At 48.2% G+C, this 25,022-nt stretch overlaps 1 protein-coding gene across 1 annotated transcript in view; it reads right to left on the bottom strand.

The window, feature by feature from the left end:
- Window positions 1–3,656, bottom strand: part of LOC144101219 (uncharacterized) — a 337,728-nt gene extending 334,072 nt beyond the window's left edge. The window contains exon 1 of the mRNA XM_077634326.1: window positions 3,500–3,656. Within this exon, the coding sequence (XP_077490452.1) occupies window positions 3,500–3,651 (152 nt within the window). The 5' untranslated portion in view covers window positions 3,652–3,656. The remainder of the gene's footprint in view (window positions 1–3,499) is intronic.
- Between the last annotated feature and the right edge of the window lie 21,366 nt (window positions 3,657–25,022).

The following is a 25,022-nucleotide window of genomic DNA, read 5'->3' as shown; positions in this document are numbered from 1 at the left end:
CAAGTTTGCTGTGGAGCCAAGGAAGACAACCGCGGAACGTTTGGCCATGGTGAGGCAGGTGTCAAGTCTTGCCTCTGGGTCGGAGGATGGGAGATGCCTCTCGGAGGGTGTAGATGTTATATCTCGGTGTAAAATCCAGCCTCATAGATTGCCCATCCAGAGAACTGTCTCTTATTTGCGGGATAATTCCTTAGCACTCCTTACCGCCGACAAGGAAGGGGGCTTTGTGGTGCTTTCGGAGGTCATGTATAAAGCGAGAGCAGAGGAAGCTGTGTACTCGGTGTTCGATAGAAGTGACGTACGTCTAGAGCATGTAAATAGTGCGGCAAAAAGGACGGCGCTTTGTGGTGTCTCCCCTCGTGTCCGTGTTCGTCTTGCGCTGTGAATGTTAACGAATACTTTGTTCCCATGGTTCCCAGTACGTGTCTGCCACCGACAGATAATTATGCAATTGAAGGTTGCTTTACAACCCTACAAATAGCAATTCTCGCAATGTAGATGATTTCCAGTACAACCTTTCAAATAAGTCATTGATCTCGCCAGCCTAGTATTGGAATATATATTTAACATTTGCCTACAGAAAGGAGTACTTCCCCAGTGCATGCAAGGAGCGAGTCTCTATTATCCATGAAGGCGGCGACAGAAATGACGTTGCAGATTATCGTACCATACCGATCCTTTCCGTCTTTTCCAAATGCTTAGGAAAGGCAACGTCTGAACGGATCACAGATTTCAGTGAAAAACATAACCCAACAGCGTCATGCTAGCATGGTTTCAGGTAAGGTATATCGTCGAAGAGCGCCCTTCCTCTACACAAAGAATTTATTTTAGAATCGTTTGAAAACAGAGAGCTTAATCTGGGTATATTTATAAACCGGAACAATAATGACACTTCAATAACCAAACTCGACATCCATGATTTTCGGGGCGTTTTCCTTCAAATCAACCAGCCTTAGCCTCCCGTTGACAGCAGGTAAAGATATATAACGAGTTTTCTTATGTCAAATCTCTGTACGAGCTGGTGTCTCTTAAGGCAGCATTTTGGATCCACTGTTGGTTAACCTATAATTAAATGATGCCATTAGTCTAAACAAGAAATGCACATTTATAATATATGCCGATGATACCAGTCTTCACTATAAGGTTTTTCATAATGCCATCTTTTCCTCGCCAGACGAGTTTTCGTCGAACTCTGGACTACGTGATACCAGTCTTTTTTTTTTCTTCCAATCAACTCACATATCTCATCTCGCTGCGCAAGAAAATGGACAAAATTCCTTTGGTAATTAATACTAACAAAACCAAAGGAGTGCTTTTCGGGCCCAGAAACAAGCTCTCTGAACTTTCAGACATTTCTTTCTGTCAGGGGTTCAACTAAAACTTAACTTGGTACCGATGTTAAAAACCCTAGAGTGTATTTCAATTAGCATTTGTCTTGGAATAAGCATATAGAGCTTGCGATAAACAAACTATATAATGTCGTTGGTATTTTATCCAGACTATACTTTTTCCGCAGTATGAAAGAAATTGTCTACCACTCAATATTCCCTTCCATCATTAGTTACTGTTTTTAGGTGCGGGGCGCGATTAACTTCTCAAATACCAGCAAACTTCACAAACTACAAAAACGAGCCCTCATAATAACAGCCAACGTTTCCCGCGACGCACCCACAGATACATTTTTTTTTCCAGACACTGCACGTGATTTCAATACCGCAACTATATAAACGTGCTTTATTAAGACGCTATAGGACAGCCTCTGATAATCTAGCCGTGTATTTCAAAGCAATACTCAGGCTGGAGCAGTAGTCCCACAGCTATGGCAGGCGCATCCACGATCATTTCCACATTCCGCAAACACGAACGAATTATGAACGTCAGATGATCGGCTTTAATTTACCAGTATTTTTTAAAACACCAGAAAATTTGTAGCCTGTAAAGTGCATCTTCTATAGAGTCCTGCACAAGTTGTGTATTGCTGCAAAATCTGTTTTCTGTACATTGCATGTATTTTCCTTGTTTTTACCCGCTAGTTTGCCTTATTTTCCCGTTGTTGCTGTCAAATTTGTGAAAATACCACTGTTGATGTGCAAGCGAAATGCTTTCTTTTTTTATTATGCTGAAGGTGGCCGAGTTCTGTACAGCCTTGGCGCAGACCCTTCGTCAAGCCATTCAATAGGCTTTTTGGCAGTGCTCCCGACATCTCAGTGATGTTAAATAAAGTTGACCTCACTAATCATTCAAACCCTCAGCCTCCCTCAAATGGAATAATTTCGTCTTGCTCTTTGTGTACCGGCTGCCCCCTTCGCGTTTCATTAAAAAACGGTAACCCACTAAACGCGCGTGTATCATGTCATCCGCTAAAGTATGTGCGTTGCAGCGCTGATTAGAGGTCATGGCTGTTCAGACACTGCATGCTCGATCGCCAGCTGTGTGTCCAGGCCAGCGCCGTGAAGCACACTTAAAAAACTTGAAGTAGTTGCTTAAAGTCTCATTAAAACAAAGAAACAGTGCAGAACATTGAAAGAAACAAATGTGCAAGTAACATAATGATGAGGAAATGCACTAATCGTGAAATTGCTGAGGCAGGAGGTAAATTCACATTGTCTTGTTTTCAGGTGATTGTGTTGTTTAGTTTATGGGGGTTTAACGTCCCAAAACGACTCAGGCTATGAGAGATGCCGCAGTAAAGGGCTCCGGGAATATCGACCACCTGGGGTTCTTTAACGTGCACTGACATCGCACAGTACACGGGCCTCTAGAATTTCACCTCCATCGAAATTCGACGGCCGCGGCCGGGATCGAACCCGCGTCATTCGGGCCGGCAGCCGAGTGCCATAACCACTCAGCCAGTGCGGCGGCTTTGTTTTCAGATAAAGTTTTGCAGCAGCACCCCAAGTTCGGCGCCTTGTACAACAGATTACAGTTTTCGCACCATATCATGACGTGTTTGAGCAGAGCGGTGTTCTAAATATGCGAAGCCAGTAGCAAAAAAAAAATCGCTGATTTCGTGAAGTGATATATCCTCATTACGACAGAAAGATCAAGCTGTGAAAGCAACCTACAAAATCAACGTAAGGCCCGCTGCAGCGACTGGCAGGTGCTTTTTCGTACACGGCGTGTAAGGCGCGCACAGTTCGCGTTAAGACAGCCCACTTGTCGCTAGCCAACGAGTCAACTGTTGAAAAATGTATTGGATCCCGCTGTGAAATTCTGCACATGCTCTCTTGCGCATAAATCATTTCTTCAAAGTTCTCACACCGCCTTGCGCATTGGGCGAAGCAGCTAGAGTCGGTCGTGAATAAATCAACAAAGGAACCTGTATTCGCTACCTACTGTCAGCAATTCGGTAGACACAGCTTCCTGTCCCTGACAGAATGCACAGGCGTCAGCACCGGCCAAAGATACGATCACGTCAAAAGAACAGCACTGGCGAGATCGAAATCAGACAAAGATAATGAATGGCGGTTGGAAAAGAAACAGTTAAACAATCACATACCCAAAACACCCGCGCGTCAAAATATGCACGCCAAGCGTCCGACCGTTGATTCGTGCTATGTCCATGGAGTATGAAGCATACACCGCGAGACCGAAGCTGTTCGGCCAGTCCATGCCAACGTCATCCACAGCCGGGCGACCGCGGCCCGTCATTTCACTCCGAGTGCGCAACGCCAGTGCCAGGTCTCCTCGCATAATGATTAGGACCGCTGGTTGAAGACAACGGCAGGAAAGCGCCTCCGCTATAGCGCTGATGCAACCGTTATCTCCGTTTTGTATTAACGCCGATAATAGTTGCAACCGCGGCTAAAGCCTTCGGGCCTTTTTCGCCACCGGTGAGGAAAGAGGCGACTGACGGTGCAACTATGCATTCATGATGAAGTGTAGGGCTTGAGAAACCCGCATTTTCAGTTGCGAAGCTTTGCGCCAGGCGTCGCTTGAGCAAACATTCCCCGCCTGAGTGCGCGAGATACAGCTCCCTCCCTTGGTTTACAGCTCGGAAGATTTGCTCTCTCAGCTCGAGATTTTCCAGGCGATATTTGCATAAAATGAGCGCTTGCTGGAGAAATTTCAAGGATTACTTTGCAGATATTATTCAAGCAAGTTTGATAGGGAAGCTTGCACGGTCTGGTACTGGTTATGTTTATGGTGCACCTCGTTACTGGTAAATAAAAGAAGCGCATCTGGGAGGTAAAGAGTTATAAGGAAGGATAAAAATTGGCTTTCAGTATTTTATAAGGAAAGCTAAAAACTGGCTTTCTCTACTGGCAATATGGGTCTATATAAAAAAAAATTTAGAATACGAAGGCGAAACGCATCCTACAAAGTCTGCGCAGGAACTAAAACTCGCAGCAGATCTGCCAGACTGGCGTAGAAAATAGCACGATAAAGAAACCAAAATTATTTCCAAGAATTAAACGTTAAACAAAACCCAGCAGGCATTGTCGCTTACAACAGCCACCACACCACCACAGGGCCTGGACGATAAGTCAGTACAGGACTGTATGCACGCTTTGTTGTGCTCTTCCAGTAGGTTTAGAGGCAGTCCGCCCTTCGTATTGCGCAGAACGGACTATGGCTTCGAATGAGACGTTTCAATTAAAGGACTTGCGTTACGGCTGAGTCAACATAAAGCGATATATCCGACAAAGGAGACTCCAGCTTGCTTTAAAAATTACCTCGCGTTCGAATAACAGACGTGACAGTGAGCTCCGGTCTTGCTAGCTAAAGCTTTGTATGAGACGAGGTGATGTTGCAGAAGCAAGCAAGACTCCTTCACCTTCAGGACAGTGGTACGCGCTTTGCGCCGTACATTTTTGAAATCAATGCAGCTTCACGTTCCCGTAACCGTGTAACCACTGTGCTTGTGGTGGGATGTCGTACGGATGACGTTCTGACTGCCCCAACGAAGGGCAACGGCCTACTGACCAGTTATCTGTGCTGTGAATGTTTTCAAGTGTATGGTTCACGAAGAGGAGCCATTTTTGAAGCTTCAACGCTTCTATCCCTCAATCAATGCCGAAATTCTAAGGATTTCTAAGGATTTTCTAAGGATTTTCATCAAGTTCAGTGTCCGCAGGTTCGAATGGCAACCTCCCCACAGTTGCCAGGAACAAGGCTGTGTGTGTTGTGTGCGAGTTAGCTTCGAAAATGCCTCAAGCATTTTTTGGCATATGAAGTTAGCGCAACACAGGACGAACACAAGAAAGGAGCAAGGGACCTCCTTTTTTTTCTTTTTCTTGAGTTCGCTCTGTGCGGAGCTAACTTCGTATACCAAGGAATGTCCCAAGTGGCCCAGCAGCAAGTGTTACTCGTATCAGTCATTCATGCATTTTGGACTTCGCACGCGATAGTAAACGGCTGAATATACCGAAAGGTTTCGTCATAATTTAACGTGAACTGTGAACTTAGCACAAAGGATGGCGTAGACGTTTTCTGTCAAGCGAACTCTTTGTTTATTATATCACGGCGCATAAAAAAGAAAACACATCGATTTATCTCAGCTTGCATCTTTACCTCATGATGAATTCATGAACGCGCTTGGAAGCCTTGAGCTAGTAAACACGAATCAATGCAAAAAAAAGGAGTGGAAAAAAGAGAAGAGAGCGCTCCGCGCGTTCCCTCAAACGCGGAGTGCAGTGCACACTGAGCTGGAAAATAAAGCCGGCCGCTACGCAGCGGCGAAAGGGGCTCAGAGACGGGACTGGGTTCAGAAGAAGGATATCGGCGGTCGGCGCGACGTTCAGGGTCCCACTTCACGCCGGCCGGCCATGTGGAGCATGTTTTCATTGCTTTCCGGTATCCACGGTTTTCGAGTGGCGTGTTTGTGTTCGGCGTGCGGAGCAAATCCCCGACGCACTCGAGTGTTTGGCCCCCTGATTTTTTTTTTCTTCTTCCCCTTCGGTCGTAGTAAGGGTTGCTCACACCGTGTACTCAAAGTTGCGTCATCATAAAGCTATCGAGGAAAACCTCACCGTAGTCCCGCTTGGGGACTGGAAATCTTTCAATCTGCGTGTACCTCGAAGGCTAGGAGTGTACGCTACACCCGAACGGTCTTTCACACAAAGCACAGTTTGCATCTGAGCATCCGGCGTTGAAATCTCGTTTTGTCGCCTTCTGTGCGCAGAAAACTTGTGCTCCGCTCGGACATCAACTCGCCATTTTCCCTAAGCGCTTTTCCCGGCTTTGGTCATTCACGAAAAATCTTTCGTAGCTCCTGTACGGCGCCAAGCTCTGCACTTTAGTCAGCGCCGCAAAAAAAAAAAAAACTTGCGAGAAAACCCTCGCATCACTGACGAAAAAGCTAGACCACAGAGAACTTTAGGCGCCTTTATGCGGTGTTATACGGCGGACCGCCCGTTCGCCCATTAGGCTACGCCGAAAACGCAAAGCTCCTCCACATGTTGTAAACTTGAAAGACACTGCACGGATACCTGGTCGAAAATAGCGCTTAGGAGGAATGCAATAGGACTACCAAAATTATTGCATTTATGTTCACAAGGATGGCTCTGCGATATAATATTGGCCAAAATTAGATTTACCCCTTTGGTTTTAGGAAACCCGCGTAACCGAGCAAAGTAACTTTGATCGCTGTACCCGAACAGTCATCGTCAGCGATGGCAAAAAAAAAAATGAAAGCGCCTTGCGACAATGCTGCCAACCCACCGCTCTAAAAAACAAAAATTAAACTGGAGGCCGTGGGTGCAATAGAACAAATGAAAATAGTGTAAAAATCTTGTTTCCTCTCAGTCTTTCAAACGACTCTCGCTGGTTAGCAGCGAGCGGCGCAGCGTGTTTAACCCTGCAAGGTGCACAAAGCGAACTCGGAGCTTTTCCTGAGAGCGTGCTATGCCTAGCAATGACAATCACTTTCGCTGAAATGAGCATCCACTGAGCATCCGATCAGCATGCAATGAGCAATGAGCATCCTTCTGACTGCAAATGGGGTGGCTTCTTAGGCCACTTAGCGAACACAGTAAATAACACTGGCCATAAAAGTAAGCTGTGTAGCGTCCTCCGCCATTTTCATGTTGAAAGATTTTGCCTCCAGCAAAAATACATTTTCCCTAACCCAATTTCTTATGTCCCGTGCACCTTCGAAATATAAAAGTATTTTCACTATTCCTAGGGTGTTGATTTGACAAATCCTGGCATTTCTATGTCGCAATTATCAACCAATGTGGCACTATGCGAGAATTTTTTCCATTGTCAAATAGCGCAAAAAAACAAAAACAAACACAGACACTAAGAAAGAACGACACGGAAAAGATTGCTCTTTTCCGTGTCGTTCTATCTTAGTATCCATGTGTTTTTTTGTGTGTGTGTGCGTGCGTGCTGTTTGACGATGGAAAAAAAATGAAGTACCAACTTGCCCAACGAGCCAGCTATCCTTAATAATTTTGTTCGGTTTTTTCGCCAATATAAGCAACGGTAGAGCTCTTTATCCGAGCAAGTTGGACCTAAAGTGGTCACCTTTTGTAATATTTCAACAGTACTTCGATTCGAAGAATTACCAAGGGTGCACTTCAGCCAATAGGTGCCTTTCAGAGGCTCAGACAGGATATATTATTGCGTACATCTGAGTACAGAGACGACTTGTGTACTGATCCTAGCAAAAGAACAACACGCACTGTTTTTCTTCTTCCAAGCTGTTTGTCTTACAAGAGGGACCTCCTTCTACGCTCAGCCTCCACCGCATCTGTAATCACCGTGCAACAATCAGGAAACGCATTCGCACTCATAAACTGCAATGATAGCGCAATACTCAGACCGTGATGATGCGGCCACTCCGACGTAACCTGATGCCGCAATGGAAGTCTCTTCCGGCAAACGACAGAGGAAGGGGGGCTAGATACACGGCTCCTGCCATTGTGAGCGTGGCTTTCAGGGGGCCTCATTGAAAACCCTGCACTGCGCATTGTGCTCTCCGCGACCGAAGGATTGTTTGTCCCCTCACAATAGCCACCGGCACATTTCGCAAGGTCAGCCACGTCGAAAACACCCGCCGCAGCCGCGCGCTCCCATAATCGCGTCGTCGCGTCAGTGCGACCGCTACAGCCGAGCAGCACAGCATCGGCCTCGGCGCGAACCCATTCAGCGTAACGGCGGCGTTTTATCGCCGCGACGCTTCCGGCCCGCTATGGAAACGCGCCGGGCGCTCAGCTGATGGACAGATCGTCGAGCCATGCCACGCAAGAACAAGAGGTAGCGCGTGGGAAGGGGGGGCAGCCGGAAGACAACGCGGCCGACGGGGAAGCGTCATTTCCGGTCAAGTACCCCAGCGTCCCCTCCGGTGATCACGCCGCTCGCGCGGACATCGATCCGCGCGCGTGCACGCACGCGTGCGCCATTTGCCACGCGGCGCGCTCACGCCGGATGTGTGGCCAAACAGCGCCCCGTTGGCCCGCTCAAGGTCGCTGCCGCAGGCCGCAACAAAGTCGCGGCCGGAACCCCCTGCGGTTTCCGCCATAGATTGGCGCGCCGACCGCTGCCGATGCAGCGCCAGTAACCAGCGGTCGCGCTGCGCAGCTCGGCCACTGGCCGCCACGCTGGGCTTTAGTTATTGAAGGCCCATTACGGAGGTCTCTCCCCCCCCTCCCCCCACCGCTGCTGCTCGCCTTGCGACAAGGGGAGCGGGAGGGGGCTCGCGGGAGAGCTGGCCTGCTTCGAGCCGGTACGCACAACGCTCCTCCCGGCGTATCTGCGATAGGCGCGCGGCGTTTGCTGTTTGGAGAAGGGATTCGAATGAGCGGCTTATCTTCTCGCCAAACACGTCCTGTTTGCGCTAATGCGCCGCTTTAATTCGGACCTCTGTTTTACGCCACTGAGGCGAGAGTGCCCCGAGTAAATGGGGCGGCAGTTACTTGCGCGCGCTATGCTAGCAACTGACAACGAATGCGCATATTAAGCGGTGTCAACGCGCTAAGGAGCTTTGGCCATCGCGAGAGCTGGGCGACGAAAGTGGGTTGGCAGATAAGAACTGACCATATCAGACACAGAGCTGAATTTCCCAACGGACGCAGGAGGCAGAGATTCGGGGAAGTATTGCTTAGTGTGCTTGGACATCGAGCCTTCAGGTCAATACGCTGACACAGCAGCAATAGGAAATTTAGCCGTGACCAGCTCTTAGTAGTCGAGCTTATTCGGCCCCCCGCTGGCAATACATTACGGCGTGAACAAGTAAAGAAAAGGTCACACTTCGAATAATTGTTGTTTTTAATTCTCCAATGTCGCATCTTAAGCGGGGCAGTGTGCATGACTTTCAGTTGGTTTTCTTAACCTGAAGTAGTCATTTTTAACGCCGTTTAGCAGGGATAAGTGCGTGCGTAATCCTTAGATTCTAAAAAGTACTATCTTCCTGTCCCTTCCCACTAGCCTTATCGCTCACAGTCAAAGAATGCATTGTTTTTGTTTGGCAGAAGGTAAGCACCGCCTAAATGCGCGATCAGTAGCAAAGGATTCCTGCCTAGCTGCAATAACTGAAGAAAACCGCATGGTGTGCGCTACCGATGCCGTAGCTCGAGACATCTTGCACGAACGCACGATAACCGCAGTAGGCCGTTTCACAAAAGGTGCGCGAGAAGGTGCTTTAGAAAACTTAGAAACTGTCCGCTTCTTAATTGGGCTGATCAGAAAATTTGTCGTGCAGACTCGAACCAGGTACGTACGTCCGCATGAGTGAGGGCCTTACGCGCAGGTAAGTAATTCGCCGGACTTATCAAGACGCAACACTGTGAAAGTTTAAATATAAAAGCCATATATTTTAGGTGCATGAAAGCATATTTCTCGGTTAACGTTACGACAAAACTGGGAACGTTTCTTAGTAAATAATAATACATGAATTATTCGAATCCTTCGGAAGCACTGACGTCAGATCATTGATGAATTTTTGAATCGGACAGAAACAGCGAGAAATCAAAAGCATGATAGCACTAAGGTTGCCGTTGTCGCCTCAAAAGCGATGGCACATGTGCACGGTGGGCGATTGGCCAGGGTTTGGTGCAGGTCTAAACGGGAAAAAAATTCATCCAGGTTTATCTCAGGCGACTCATAAATATAAGAAGAAAGATGTACAGCTGGGCAAGTTGGTAATAATTCATTGTGGGTGGTACAGCTGAAACTCGACGACGGACAAAAACGCTCGTCTGTGTTGTCTTGTTTTTGTCTGTCGTCTAGTTTGCGCTGTACCACCCGCAATAAATCCTAAATATAAATAGAGGAATCTGTGAAAACGAATTTTGAGAGATCTTGAGGAAATCGGAATGAAAATCGAGGAAACAAAGCGGTGAGGGTTGAAATAAATTTTAAAGCAATAATCAGGAATAAATTAGTTTTTAGAGAAAAGTAAAGGCAACGAAAAGTTAGCACAAAAATCTCCCGGTTTCAATAACATACCTGTGAAGAAGCTCACATACCTGCCTAAGGGCATGCCCTATTACGGTTGCACCGAAGGAGAGGAGGACGGGAAGAGTAAACGGCAGCCCTAATTTAGCGAGAGTAATTTGCAAATACTTAATTCTCTGCCGTGCAAACCGCCGGCAGTAGAGGATGAAATTATCTAAGGATTCAACGTTCCCGCATGACGCACATAGATTCGACGGCGTGAACCCAGAACGGCATAAATAATACAAAGAAGGTGTTGCTTCATTTTCCTTCTGAGCAGCAAAGGAAACAGGAGAGACTGTAACAACCCTTTGCATGAGGCGCATGCATGAGCACCGTACTACCCCCGCGGTGAGCGTCTACTATCGGTCGTTGACGGGGCTATCAGCACTGGCTTTACAAATGCGCACTTCCCCGGCGGTACGAGAAGGGGCCGCTAGGATAACGCAATCTTTCCGGCGAACGGCAGCATGGCATTTTCCGTCGGCGACACTGAACTGCCTCAAGCTGTGGAAAACCTCCGCTCTCAGGAATCCACATTATTCGCTCGTTCGTAACACACGAATCCAGAAACAAAATCTATACGTGCCGGAATCATCACGGAAACAAGACAAAAAGATAAAAACTTCTCACGTTCACGGACTCTTGTAACCTCCAGCTACGCGGAGTGCCTGCATCACGGTCATGCAAAGATGCGAAAACAAAGACGCCGAAAAATTTCCCTGCGATGCAGACATTTAACGTGCCATCTCTCGCTTTTGTTTTGTCAATTATTATGCCTTATCAGCTTATAAACTATTGTAAACGAGGTGCTATCTAGCGTCCATGAGTCCAAGCAGAACACACGGAAGTTATCCGACGTCAAAACAAGGTGGATGTCCTCTCTGGTGCCCATACCTTAGAATCCAGAATTTTATGCGCAGTGAATATGTGAAAAACACTTCAGTGAAGGCCTGCATCATTTTTTTTTACCAAATAGGAACAGGAAGCAGGTGCGTTGGGATTAACTTTTGCGCGAATGTTTTCGCAGGCTCTTTTTTTTTCCTTTCACTGCACGTGAATAGAGCAGTTTGGAGAGCAGAATTCTTTTAGCAACCACTATGTTCTCCTGTCGCCTTGAATGAGTGGTATTCCTTTCGGGAGATCACCTCATGCATTCCACCTACGAGCCGCTCAGCCGAAAACACAAGGCAGAGAGCCAAGAACAGTCCGTAGATGAACGCTCAACTTGGTATTCGGTCTCACCAGCCAAATTTCTTAACCACCGGCGCGGTAATATTGACTGACGAGGTATGAATGTAGATTTTCACTCTAAAAAGCCTGAGCTCACAACGACAGTCATCTCTCACGGGGAGACAAAAGACGCGAGTGGAAAACTATAGCACCCGCACCATCACTGTTCCCACTGCTGCTGCATAATAACCGTGACCATGTAGGATACACTGCCTATAAATGCTGACGTATAGCACCAGAAAAGTTGTGCAGCACCGCTGAGTCGCAGGGTGAGCTTAAAAGCAGGGCTGATGCGGAAGAAAAAAAAGTGCATATCCAGCCACTGAAGGCTTCGTAGAACAAGAAAAACAAGACATCACTTGCGGGGCTCTTGGCTCGCAGAACGTGGGAGGCCGAATGCAGCTTCCTAATGCTCGGACAAGCATTACGCGTGCCGGTCGAGGTCAGCAGCAAACAAGTGGGAGGCTCGGGCCGAATGAACGAGAGGATTCTTGCACAGGCTCCATTAAGAAAGACGTAATCAAGTTTGCGCGGAAGAGGCGTGTCAACACGAACCCTGGCCGCCCGCAGACCATGGATGTACCAATGCCAAGACACTCGCTCCACTACGGCCCTCGAAAGCGAAAGGGCCAGCAGCCTGCGTATGGCACCGGTTGCGGCCGAGTTGCCCAAGCTCGCGCGGACAAACAGAGCTGATGAGGGGCGAGTCCTCATAACGAAACTCCGGTATAGTCCCGGAGATAAGCTGCACCAAGGCTACCTACGTGCTCAGAGCGAACAGAAAAAGAGCTACCGTGCTTTCGTACGTCCAATTTCACTGTGGAACCGACAGCTTCATGCGTGGAAACCCGTAGCAAGCCGCAAGATTTCATGCTCGCGCAGGTTCGACTGTTAAGCGATTAGAATTTAATTTGCGCCTATCGCTTCGAAAGCGAAACTTTTCCTCTCAGAATTCTGATTGCTTAGTTAAATCCAAGGCCATGCAGGGCTGCAAGTTTCCCTTCTGCCAGGGGCAATGGCCTCTCGTGTAGCTTGGCAGCCTTGCAGCAAATTGAGTCCATGACAGACTAGAAGCCAGTCAAGTGAGTAGAACGCAGTCGTACACTTCTGACGTGGAACGGCCATCAATTCTTTGCGATAAGGAACAGCGGACTCCAACTCCGGTTGTTTAGGGTGTACCCTTTTCAAAGCGGAGTCTAATCAGGAAACGATAGTCAGCATCCACCCGAGCACGGCAATACGGCTAGAAATGAAAACTATACAGCTTTCCTCAAGAACGCAGGTTTTAAAAATCTGAATCGCATTCCTTTGTTGCCGTAGGGTTGCGCACAGATGGATGCTAATTTCACTTATTTATTCTCCTGAATTACACCCAATTTTGGGGATATTACACTTAGTCATTACACTAACGTAAAGCCCGCGTCTGTCGGCACGAAACTCCGGGGTTGTGGCTCCAGTGAAGATCATGAGTCTAAGTTTCGGCGCAAAAAGCAAGTGACTTCTTTCTTTAAAATGTCGAGGCGATTCAATTTCACGCAGTCCATAAAACCCAGGAAGAGATGAGTCTTCATACAAGAGGGCTTGGTGCATATCCGGCCACCTCTACAGCGTGAAATGTCTTCTCCCCAAGCTCTCAAGCGCAGACGCGCCAAAGCGGTGTCCTGGTGCAGAAAAGGCCAACACGCGCAGTGAATGTAGCCACCACAACACTGAAGCCCAAAAGACTCACGGGAACTGTTTATTTTGCGCCGCAAGCTGCGGCACTACAGAGCCAGAGTAGCTGTCCAAAAGAATCAACAAAACTAGCCAGGGAGATAGCGGAGGCTTGTGAAATTGCTTAGAGATCGGACGATTGGGTCAGCACGCCAGCGGTGTTCTTCAATGAAAAAGAGCGTCAATTTTTTTTAAAATGTAACCTGCAGTGAGTCAGGAATGTGCGGTTTTAGTTCTGTGACTCTCGGGTTCGTGCGTTATAGTTTTTTACCCTGTGTTTTGCTTGCCTATTCGTGGGCGAGTGGGTCCCGGTGCAATGCGATGCCGGTGCGAAATAAAGCGTGACATCTTCCCCTTTTTACTTTCGTTGCTGCGCATGCGCGCGGTACGGTATATGTATCCGGTGCGCGCAGCAAAAAAATTTGTTGAAGTCAGCGCTTTGTGGTCTTTCCTTACTTGTCCGTGTTTGTCTTTGCGCTGTGTTATTGTAAACAAAAGTGTTGACGTGGGCCGGCTGGTGCGCATTTAACGGAAAAGAACAATGTGGACACAGAAAAATCCTTGAAGCGGTGACTCCCTTCCGCTTCCTTAAACAGGAAGGCGCAGCCTGAAGATAATTCATAGTTGCTTCAACTTTTTTGTTTCTTTTTTTTCTATTCCTGGTATTACACGTTGTGTTCAACAAAGCATGAACCGGTGGTTAAAAAGGATACAAGTTTTCAAACTGAAGATGAAACAACAGTCTTGGGAGATTAAGAATTCTGCCGGCGATAGGATGGTCGCTGTGACGTTACCGTCCTCTAGCTGATGGGTGGGTCCCCACTGACCTTGGTTATAGTGAAACCATAGACAGGACAACTTATAGAGAGTTGTGTTAACTTTTGGTGTTTTATCCAGTATTGTGCTCTGTATAAGAGCACAAGACTCGATAAAACACCAAAAGCCCTATTAAAAAATGGTTTTATAGGGGTTTAACGTCCCAAAGCGACTCAGGCTATGAGAGACGCCGTAGTGAAGGGCTCCGGAAATTTCGACCACCTAGGGTTCTTTAACGTGCACTGACATCGCACAGTACACGGGCCTCTAGAATTTTGCCTCCATCGAAATTCGACCGCCACGGCCGGGATCGAACCCGCGTCTTTCGGGCCGGCACCTATTAAAAAATGTGTACATGTTTGAATAGGAGACAAATAGGATTATTACACATTTCGTTTAACATTATAGGATGAAGCTTCCAAAGCGATTCAGCCTTTGAGTGACTCCTTAGTGGAGGGCTCCGTAAAACTACCATTACCCGTGGTTAATTACCGTGCACTTACATTACTCAGTGCATGCAAGTCGTGGGTTCGAACCCGCCCACTACGGTAGCACTTCGATGGAGGAAAAATGTGAAAGGTCCGTGTACTGTGCATTGTTAGTGCTCGTTAAGAAACCCATGTGGTGCAAATTATCCGGAGCCCTCCACTACGGCGTCCCTCATAGACTGAGCCGCTTTGGGACGTCCATCCTATAGAGCCAAACCAAATGTGTCATAGTCCTATTTGCTGACCCGTTCAAACATATATACATTTTTCAGAAGGGAGTTAACACAAAAGACCCAGGCGACATGTTATACAGCTGACAAATATCGCACGGTCAAGTACCCTCGCAAATGGCTTAAGCCCACTTACACAACATAGCCAAAGTACACTCGCGCAAGGTTCCTCGTGTTCACTTGCGCTGCGATAGGCTTGCCGCTGAGGTAGTCGGGAGCGTCTAGCCGAGCAGTACCCATCGCGTTCAGCGCACCACGTCGGATTCCGGTCTCAGTGGGAGAGGCCTTTGTCCTGCAGTGCGCGTGCCTGTGATGGTGTTCTTGAAGATTATCATGATGATGACAATGGAAACACCTTGAGCAGCAGAAGACTTTGGCTGCTTGAGCTTGCAGTGAGGCAGCGTGAATTCGGCCTCACCATGTCGATAGCCAGTAGAAGAATTCCGCCGTCCGGCAAGGGAGGTTCGAAAGTAAATTCTCCTGCTGAATGCATTATGTGCTTCGGGCGCTTTGTCTAGATAACGGTGCTTACCTTCGCAGTAAACCTGCCATCACGAAAATTAACCTTCTTTTGATTCTTTACGACTCTCTAGTTTCGAGCTGAAAATTTTCATGCGTCTTCTGCATCATAGAATTATTTTAACCGATTAATTACATTAACATGCAGAAAAATTGCTTTGGGCGACCGCTAACAACACTCCTTTAGTTTGTCTCTCTCTATGTAAGATTGTATTATTTGCTTTCATCTTTTTATCCTTGCCACACGTTACGCGTTCTGTCGCCTGTAGTTTGCGGTATTTTAGACCTGCATCGATTGGCCACGACATCGATTGGCCACGATTGGCCACTGACATCGAACAGTACACGGACCTCTAGAATTTCGCCTCCATCGAAATTCGACCGCCGCGGCCGGGATCGAACCCGCGTCTTTCGGGCCGGCAGCCGAGCGCCATAACCACTCAGCCACCGCGGCGGCCCGACGATGTTTGCGAGCGTCGACATCCGTGGCACGAGCAGCAATGCTTCTGTACGACGCTTTTGCGGGCAGGTCGCGCTTTCCCGCGAACGGGGTTCCCTGCAGCCGTGGAACATGCTGATGCGGACAGGTAAAGCCGACACCGTAGGCAGCTGTGCGTTACGCGGCGTCTTGCTGGCGTTTCAAGCCACCCTGGGTGGTTTTGTAGCACTGCTTTCGCATTGTTTGCTCGTGTACTCTGCAGTGCCATATAGGAGCTAAACAGTGACAGCCCCCATGAATATGGAGGTCCATGCAGAGGCGATTGCATGATCACATTTTAATAGCGATGAAGAAGTCATTCCGCCGATAGAGGGGCAATCAACTGGTCAAACAATGGAAAAGGACGACTGCATATGGAGGCGAGAAGGGAGTTCACGATGCGAAATAAATATTATCTAACCAACGAGAATACGAGCGCCGCTCCAGCTCTTGAGAGCTGCGCCACCTGCATCGATCGGTTGTTAATGGCAGGCACTTTACTGCGCAACACAGGCTCAGCAAGAAAAACAAAAAAATGAAGAGAAGAATAAAACGACTCATTGCGGAACGTAACACCCTTCTATTAAAGGCTTTGTCATAGCGGTTGTCGCTTCGCCGAAAACTCTCCACCGCACAAACTGCGATGGCTATAGCACTTAGACCGATGAGCCCCCCCCCCCCCCCCTACAGTGATGACCTCGATACTGGCCACAGCGACCGCATTTCGACGGAGGCGAAACGCAAAGACGACCCCGTTTCCAGCCCACGTTCTCAAGCCAGAACACCTTCACACTCATTTTTTCTTTTTTTTTTTTGCCGAGCAGCTCCTGAATGAACGGCCTTCCTCAGTTGCCGATATCATCTGCAAATCAACATTTTCCCTGCGAATAACAAAACGATGTGCTATATATATATATATATATATATATATATATATATATATATATATATATATATATATATATATATATATATATATATATATATATATATATATATATATATATATATATATATATATATATATATATATATATATATATATAACCACCCCCCCTCGTCCTGAATAGGCGCTTTTAAAGGAATCTGGAGTGGAGTCAACTAAACTCACCTGAACTGGACTGAACAGGACCGAACTGCAAGGAACTGGACTGGACCGGACTGAACGCCCGCGTACTCTGATTTCGACCTAAGCTAAAGAACCCTTAAGGTATTCCACAGCACTGCATCAATCCATCCAACTTTCGAAACTCTCCGCTACGGCGCTCACATTACCCCGTGTGGAAAGCAGTGCGCGCAGCCTGCAGCCATTTCAATCGGCAAACGAATCGGAGGCGGCGCTGCCCGGTCACTGCGGTAAACGCGGACACAGTCCGCACGAAAACGCACTGGAGCGAAACTGGGCCGTTATTTCAAGGGCGCCGACATCGATTCGCGCCAGCTGAAAGAGCCGTCAAAAAGGCAGACGAGTCGGCATGGACGAGCAGGAAAAGAAAACATCGACTGCTCGGCCTGAAAAATAATCGAACACAGGTCGCGTGCGTGCGCCCGTGAAGTAGCGCGCCGATCGACCTCCGCGAAAAGGGCGGGAAGCGAGGGGGGCAGTGTCCCGATCAGATAGCTGGTCGAAAACAGCGCGAAACATGGGACGGGAAGCCACGCACACGCGCGCTGTCTTCGACATCAATCATGAACCAACTGGCCCAACAGCCCTCTCTGTTGAGATAGCTGGAGTAGACAGGAATGCACTAACACTTAATAACACATTTTATTTATTTTATTTATTTATTTATTTTTACATGCTGCAGCCCCTTTATGGTGCTTTTGCACGAGTGGGTTAAACAAATCTATAGCGAACTTGATACACGGCAATAAATAATGAAAACAACAAATTGACAAGGAATAAGGCGTTACCAAAGAGAGAGAAAAAAGAAAAAAAGGCTCGTAATGCAGAGAACAGTGCGGCAAAACAGCCATCAGTACTCGGATTTATTTTGTTCCGTTCCGTTCTTTATTCGCCATCATCAGCTGCGCGAGGATGGACTGTCATCATCATCATCATTTATTGGCCCTTAAAGACCCCTGGGAGGGGCATTACATAGGGGGGGGCATCGAACACAACAACGTAGGTCACTCAAACCTTGTCACAATCAGTGATCAGCAGGATACATACAAAACCTTTAAATAAGCGCTAACAAAGTATGAAAACAACAACAGCAAACAGAGGTAAACAGAAGCAGGCAAGAATTTCTCCACATCATGTTTTCAAACAGGATGTCAGCAGCTGCCGGAACTTATATGGATCGCGTTCTATTACAATATGGTCTGGTAATGAATTCCATTCTTCAATTGCGATATAGAGCGCTGTCGCGACATAGAGCGTCCCGGCTTACCGGGCGCGGACGCCGGCGAGTTCCGTGCGCGACATTCCCGGCGGGCTGAGTGCCTGCGCTGAATGGAGCAACGGAGGCACAGAGAGATCGCGGAGAATGAACACCGTCAACCGGGCTCCTTTAACAGGGTCTCGAGCAGCCGGTACAAAGTGGTGGACTCGCGTGGAACAGCTGGCCAGGACAAATACACTGAACTGCCCGAGAGTGAGCTGTCAGTGACACTGCGCGGCTTGTTCCACGTCCTTTTGGATAGTGATAAAAAAGAACATAATCGAAAGTAGGATCAACGTCATCCGGTCAGAAATCGTCGACGTACTTATACGTGAGAATTTAAGGCGGTGTGCAGACAGAACAAGACAAGCGCTCGCGTATCAAACACCGTCTTACGTGCAATCAGAATTGAGCTTTTCGAATAGCAAAGTGGGACCATATTTAAGCTTTCGCCCGCTACAAATCGGCTTACGCGGAAAACAATTGCCCCCCCCCCTTTTTTTTTTTAAACTGCAATGAAAACAAGGCGGGTATGAGCTATAGAGAAAGTAAACATCGCTCTGGCTTTCACTAGATGCTTATCGCCAGCTCGGCCAAAGCGGGCTCTTTATTATCTTTTCCCATGGCGAGGAACCGAAAATGTATGCTAAGATAACACGACTCCTAAGAAACTTCTGCTCACAGGCGTAGCTTGGGAGGCGAACGTATATACCTCTGTAATGCTCAGGAGTGTTTGCAATAAAATGGCCAGGCTACGCGTCAAACTTGTTTTCGAAACAGCAGTTACCGGGATTCGTTTTTGGTCGCATCTTTTTTTTATTTTTTTAGAGGTGGGGGGGGGGGGCTAATTAAGAAAATGGGGTGTCATGATGATGATCATTAAACTGAATGGCGCGAGGGCATCTTTGATCAAGGATAGCTATAGCACAATGTATTCTTGGTCTACACAAGGCGGGTTGAGAGCCACATTTTCCAAGCATTTGACCCCAGAGAGGCGCTACTACCCATCGGAAACTGACGGCTGCCCGGCGGGACTGGGGATCGAACCTGACACCTCCCTCAAGCGAGGCGGATGCTCAAAGCACCAGACCACCCCTGCGGTGTCCAAGAAATTGGGGTTCACATCTCGACAAATACGGCGCACCAATGCTTTCCGACCAGAGTCTTCAGGCGCCACGAAAACCGGCAAAATCAGCTTGATATCGCACCGGTTTTCACAACGAATGGTTGCTCGTAATGGCTCGTAAGCTCATCCCGTCAGCCTAATAAAGGAGAACAAAATGATCCACAAAAAATAATGACAATTACACCCGTAGCAATGCGGACGATCAGCCCTATAGCTGGCCCGTTTTGTGCTTTTGCATTCGTTGAATTTGCTATGAATGCTGTTGCCACGCGCGACTATGTGTCCATTGCGTGTATGTTTTTTTGGTCACAACGACTGCTCATATGGCTTGAGAAATGTGTTGGAACGGACTAGAGCATCTTGTTGTACAGCGCCGCGTGTTTGCGGGTAGCGTCCTGACAGCGTTCGTCCTATGCTTGACCCGCCGGAAGTGTTTGGCTCTGACATTCCCGCTACATAGAGATCTCCCAGCATGACGCTTCTCCTATAGGCTCCATGCAGCCGCTGGCCGCTCTGTCCTGACTGCGGCAGCTGCTACGGCGCATGTTCGCAGGATGCTGCGCCATGCAGTCATTCAGGACGTTTCATCAGAGGCGTTAGAGTTCTTCGGCAGCGTTTTTTTCTGACCCCGCGACCCACATGACGGCGGCGGAGTTAATGCGACAACGAGCCGTGCGCGTCACGTGATGGTCACGTGACATGTGGTCACGTGATGATAACGTGATGGTCACGTGAGTCCCGGACGCGAAATGACTACTAACGCAGAAAAGCCTTGCCAGGGAACCTTCGCTCTAACAGCTAGCGCTGAGCCGGCCTCAGAAGCCACACTTGAAGATTATTCGAAATTAAAGAAGGGTGAGAGTAAGGACTGTTTTGCCTCACGACCGCACCCATTATATGTTCCTGTGCTGCCAAACGCACGCAGTATTTATCGGCTTCGAATGGCCGATGTGTGGGAAGATCACTTCATCACGAGCCACAACAACGTACACTGAATTGGAGCAAAGTACCCGTCTTAGCTGAATTGAGCGCGCTGACATACAAACACGCGCAGTAAAGTCATCGTACTGGCTGCATAAAACAACCTCCCCCCCCCCCCAAAAAAAAAAAAAAAACGACGCATGCCTTCTGCCACCGACGACATTCGCATTTGCGCTAGAAGAAGCCATGTGCAACGACACTGGACTAGCCATGTCTCAGCAGCCAGCTGCGGACAGGATTCCGAGGATGAAGAACTACCGCAAAAAACTCAGCTACAAATGCTTCCTTTTTTTTCTGCATGGAACTAATTGCGCATTTGCGCGATGAACTACAACTAAACCGAGCGAGATATGCGTACTTCCACCACAACAGCTACATAAGAAAGCAGTGAAGATAATTTGTATGTCGAAGACAGCAAGCCAGGGACACGAGATTGAAAAAATTAATTCTAAGAATATAGTAAATCTAAGAGTGCTTGTGTATTAATCGTAAGACTAAGGTTACGCAGGCGGTCTCATTAAACAACACAAAGCGGAGGTAGTTGGGACGAAACGCAGCCGCGTGGCAGAACATGCGCACCCCGGTTATCGCCACACATTGTTTAGTTAAAATTCCCCAAATGCTTACAAAAAAAGGGCACAAATCGCCGCCGCACTGATGACCTAGCGGTCTGAGCATCCGCTTCTAATGCGGGAGCTGCGGGGTTCGGTTTCCCGTGCCTCCGCGGGTACCACTGGTGATATAATGGGTGCAAGCTTTCACCAGGCATGGTACTCGGCTTATCTGGGGTTAAATGCTCGGAAAACGGGTCTTTGACCCCACCTGTGTCCAAGAAAATATCCGGTTTATGGTGATTTTTGGCCAAAGCTTCCATTTCATCAGATCACCAACTGCCGTGACCGGGAGTGGGACACTAAATGACACTGATAATGTCACCGCGTGAGATCATGACAGCTAAAACTTAGCCAAGCATGTACGCGGCTCTCGGCGGGAACCAACGCGGCCAACAAAAAAAAAATTGGTTTCTTTCTTCTGTCTCTCGTTGGATGTCACGCGCGTTTTTATATTCGGACAACGGTGACTCCGGTGACCCCGATATGCACTTGCGTTCTGCGTCGCCTTCGGACTCGTAGACGCGCGTGGTCTTGCCGTGGCCCGCGTCTTTTGCGGGCCCCACTTTGGGCGCCGTGCACGCGACCAGAGGTGGGCAACCTCATTAGGTTTCGACCTCAACCTCCAAATGACCTCAACCTCACGCCGTGAGTTGAGGTTGAGGTGAGGTCGGCGACAGCTCGAAACTTTGTTAGGTCAGCAAACCAGACCTCAACCTCACGCGTGAATTTGAGGTTGAGTGAGGTCGTCATTCAGTCAGGTCGAAATTTTGAGGTCGAGACTTTTTGCAGTTGTCACGCCTTACTCCGACGAGTGCCGCTTCCGAAGCGGAGTTGCAGCGCACCACCGCAGTGCTCATGCAATGACGCTTGGTGTTCGGTTCCCCTGTTTGGACAACCGGATGCCACAGTTCCCTCTTAGCTTCCGGTGCTGTGCCGTAATGTCCGTTCAGTCCGAGCCTACAGGAAGACGCACCCCTCTGGTCTTCCCGGAAGGAGTGTTCCTGTCAAAGCACGCCACTCTCCCTCCCCCTTGCCCCGCTGGCGTAGCAACCGGCTGCCTGCCGGTCGGCTCAAACTCCCGGGAGCGCGCAAAGCACGTAACTCACGTTGACCCGCGGTAGCTTTGTTTGATGCCGCAAACAAATAAGTTCAGTCCAACAAGCACGCAATAAATTCGTCGCAGCGCTGATGTCCCCAAGCAAGACTGCATCGTGTTCATGCTCGTTGTCGGCGCTGACGTCATGGCTCTTGCCTTGCAGTCGAATAAAGGGGATCCTGCTGTACATTAGAAGCTGACTTAACAGAAACTGGCGTAGTCGGCACAGGCGAGACAATGTGATTCAGGTGGTTCCTAACAAAGACACATCCTGATTCGACGAAAAGAGAGCGAAACCAGAAAAACCTGTGTAACACCGTCGAAGCTTTTGATCGGTGACTTCCCCCTTTGAATCTCACACCAATTCTGAATCTTCCTGTTCCATAACGAAAACAGATGCAAATATAATTTCACTTTTTAATCCTTCCGAATAACCTCTCTTTTGGTCTCTGGTTCCTTGTTCCTTTTCGGAAATTTGCTTATTATGCCGAAACACAGCATAGCGATGTTGCAGAGGCGAAAAAATGCAAAACTGTAATGAATGTATTGTGATGTGATAGCCGATTCGTTTTCCTTTTTTTTTCTTTTAATGAAGATGTGTGAGTGGAACTGATTGCATGCTCGCGAGGGGGGGTGGGGGGAGGGGGGTTAGCTGCGGGGAAATTTGAGCGGAGAGCCATGGTGCTCTTGACAGAGAGAGCGGTTCACGCTGCCCTCTCTAGGCCAGTTGTTTTGACCCATGTGATTTTAATAGTTGGCACAGTGTTCGAAGACGTATTCTAGCCGCTTCTTTCAAAATGCCGCGGGTTCACAGAGTCATCGGAGAATACCCAGGATTTTGAAACCATTACCATCGCCACCTGGAAGGAAGTGGCAGAAACGGCGGAGGGTCTTGACCGCCCAGGAACATCAACATAATCATCCTTAATTATTAGCTGCAGGCATTCCTATTTTCCCGCACAATAATTGTCTTCGGCTGCTGGGTAATGTACAATATTTAATCAATATTCTGGCAACTTTTAATTTGGTAGCGGTATATCAAACTTCCCCGGGCTCATAAGGATACACTAATAAGGATACATCACCATCCCCGTCATCTCGAGAGTCAAAGGCATGTGTCGTTGCATGATCTTTGCAGTATGTCATACATGAGAACTGGCGCGTTTACCTGCTGGACAATCCGAATGTCATTAATGTGGACAGGGTTGTGAGCACTCTTTGTAATGCGTCATGCGCGCATATGTAGTAATGTGGGATCCATATGCATCTTGAAATTGGGGGGAGGGGGAGGGGGGGCCTGGTATGACGAGAAATTACATGGTTGTCACGTGAGTAGGTGTGATGTCATATTACAGCGTCGTCACGTGACTAGGTTTGATGGCACATTACATCGCTGTCACGTGACGTGGTATGACGTCAGACTCACATGATGTCATCACTAATTATACTAATAGTCTTAGCGTTACCTAATTGTATTAATTAGCATTCATTAATTATGTGACGTCATCATCTTCGTCGCGTGACTCGTCGGCTCGTGACGTCGCATGGCGCCGTTTCTTGCGGACACTTTTTTGCGGATATCACCTTGAAAGTGAGCCATCTTGCTCGCTTCTACATCTCGCTTCTACACAGACATAAATACAACGTGCCTCTGTTGGTGTACTACATTCGCAGCTTGTTAAGTGTTTTCGAAGGCAACGTACAGGGGACTGAAAAGAGCATTCTCGCTAAGTCGGATAAAGCTATAAAATCGAAATATATTGATATCCGTCTGCATAACCGTCGCATTGGAAAGTACACTGACAACTGTTTCTTTATATTCGGTAACTATTCTCAAGTCTGAGAAGAGTTTCGTGAATACCTCCCTCCCCCCTCCTCCCAATTTCTGGTATATGGCGTAGAAGGGCTGTGTTTGTCAATTGCCGGTTCATGCGTGAATGAGCGAGAGGCTTCCAATACGAACAAGTATACACGAAGCAGGTTGCCAAATATTGACACATATAAAGTACTCGCCGACGTACTGGTGGTAACCGCGTATGGGACACCCCTTCCCGCAGTCCATGTACTCTATGAGGGTTCATCCCAGATTATAAGCTTCTCCTATTGCGTGCACATCAATAGTGTCTGTACACACCTTATTAAACAATACCATAATCATTTTGGCTTTCCCGTCTCACAGGATTCTCAGAATTGTTTTTAACTGAAATACTTCTTAATCGCTTTTTGTTTTGTTTTTCGTTTGTTTTCTGAGGTCGAGCAGCCGACCTGAACCTCACAATTTGAGGGTGAGGTGAGGTTAAGTGAGGTCAGCAGTGGCCTCAGGAGAGGTGAGGTGAGGGCGTCTAAGGAGACCTCAACCGATGAGGTTGAGTGAGGTCGGCAAATTCTTTTCGAGGTTGAGGTGAGGTCCAGATTTTTGAGGTCGAATGCGCACCTCTGCGTGACGCGACATCCGTTGGTCCAGCTGGTCCAAGAAGGCGGCGACCCGGCTGCCAGGTGACCCGCATTCTGGACCGTCTCCAGGGTCACGCCCGCAGAGTGCTTCCTGGCCTCGGCGCACGTGGTGGCTGGCGCGCGTATCGATCGCGCCGCCCACGCCACCAAGACGGCCCGATTACGTGGTCTTTCCGCCCCGGAACGGCTCTTCCTCCCGGTGCGCGCACTTCCGCGGAAGGGACCACACTCTCCCCTCCGCATCCCCGAACAGCGCTCGCGCCGCATCGGAACTCTTACGACTGCACAGCGCAGGGCCTCCGATCGGCAGCAAACAAAAGCACAATGATGCAGTAAGTTTCCGTTGTCCAGGCGGGGTCATTAAGTTGAAGCTGGTCGAAATAAAAAAAAATGACGTCGCGACTAGGCCAACGTACCCGAAATTTAGTCGCAGTTGGTGCACAGCTGAAATGCAGTCAGGTCAGTAGTAGGAAATGCCTCCTGCAGCGTGGAGGCGATGGTGATGCGGTG

The sequence above is a fragment of the Amblyomma americanum genome, chromosome 1, assembly GCF_052857255.1.
Source record: "Amblyomma americanum isolate KBUSLIRL-KWMA chromosome 1, ASM5285725v1, whole genome shotgun sequence".
Taxonomy (NCBI): Eukaryota; Metazoa; Arthropoda; class Arachnida; order Ixodida; family Ixodidae; genus Amblyomma; species Amblyomma americanum.
This window is presented reverse-complemented; position numbering and strand designations above follow the sequence as displayed.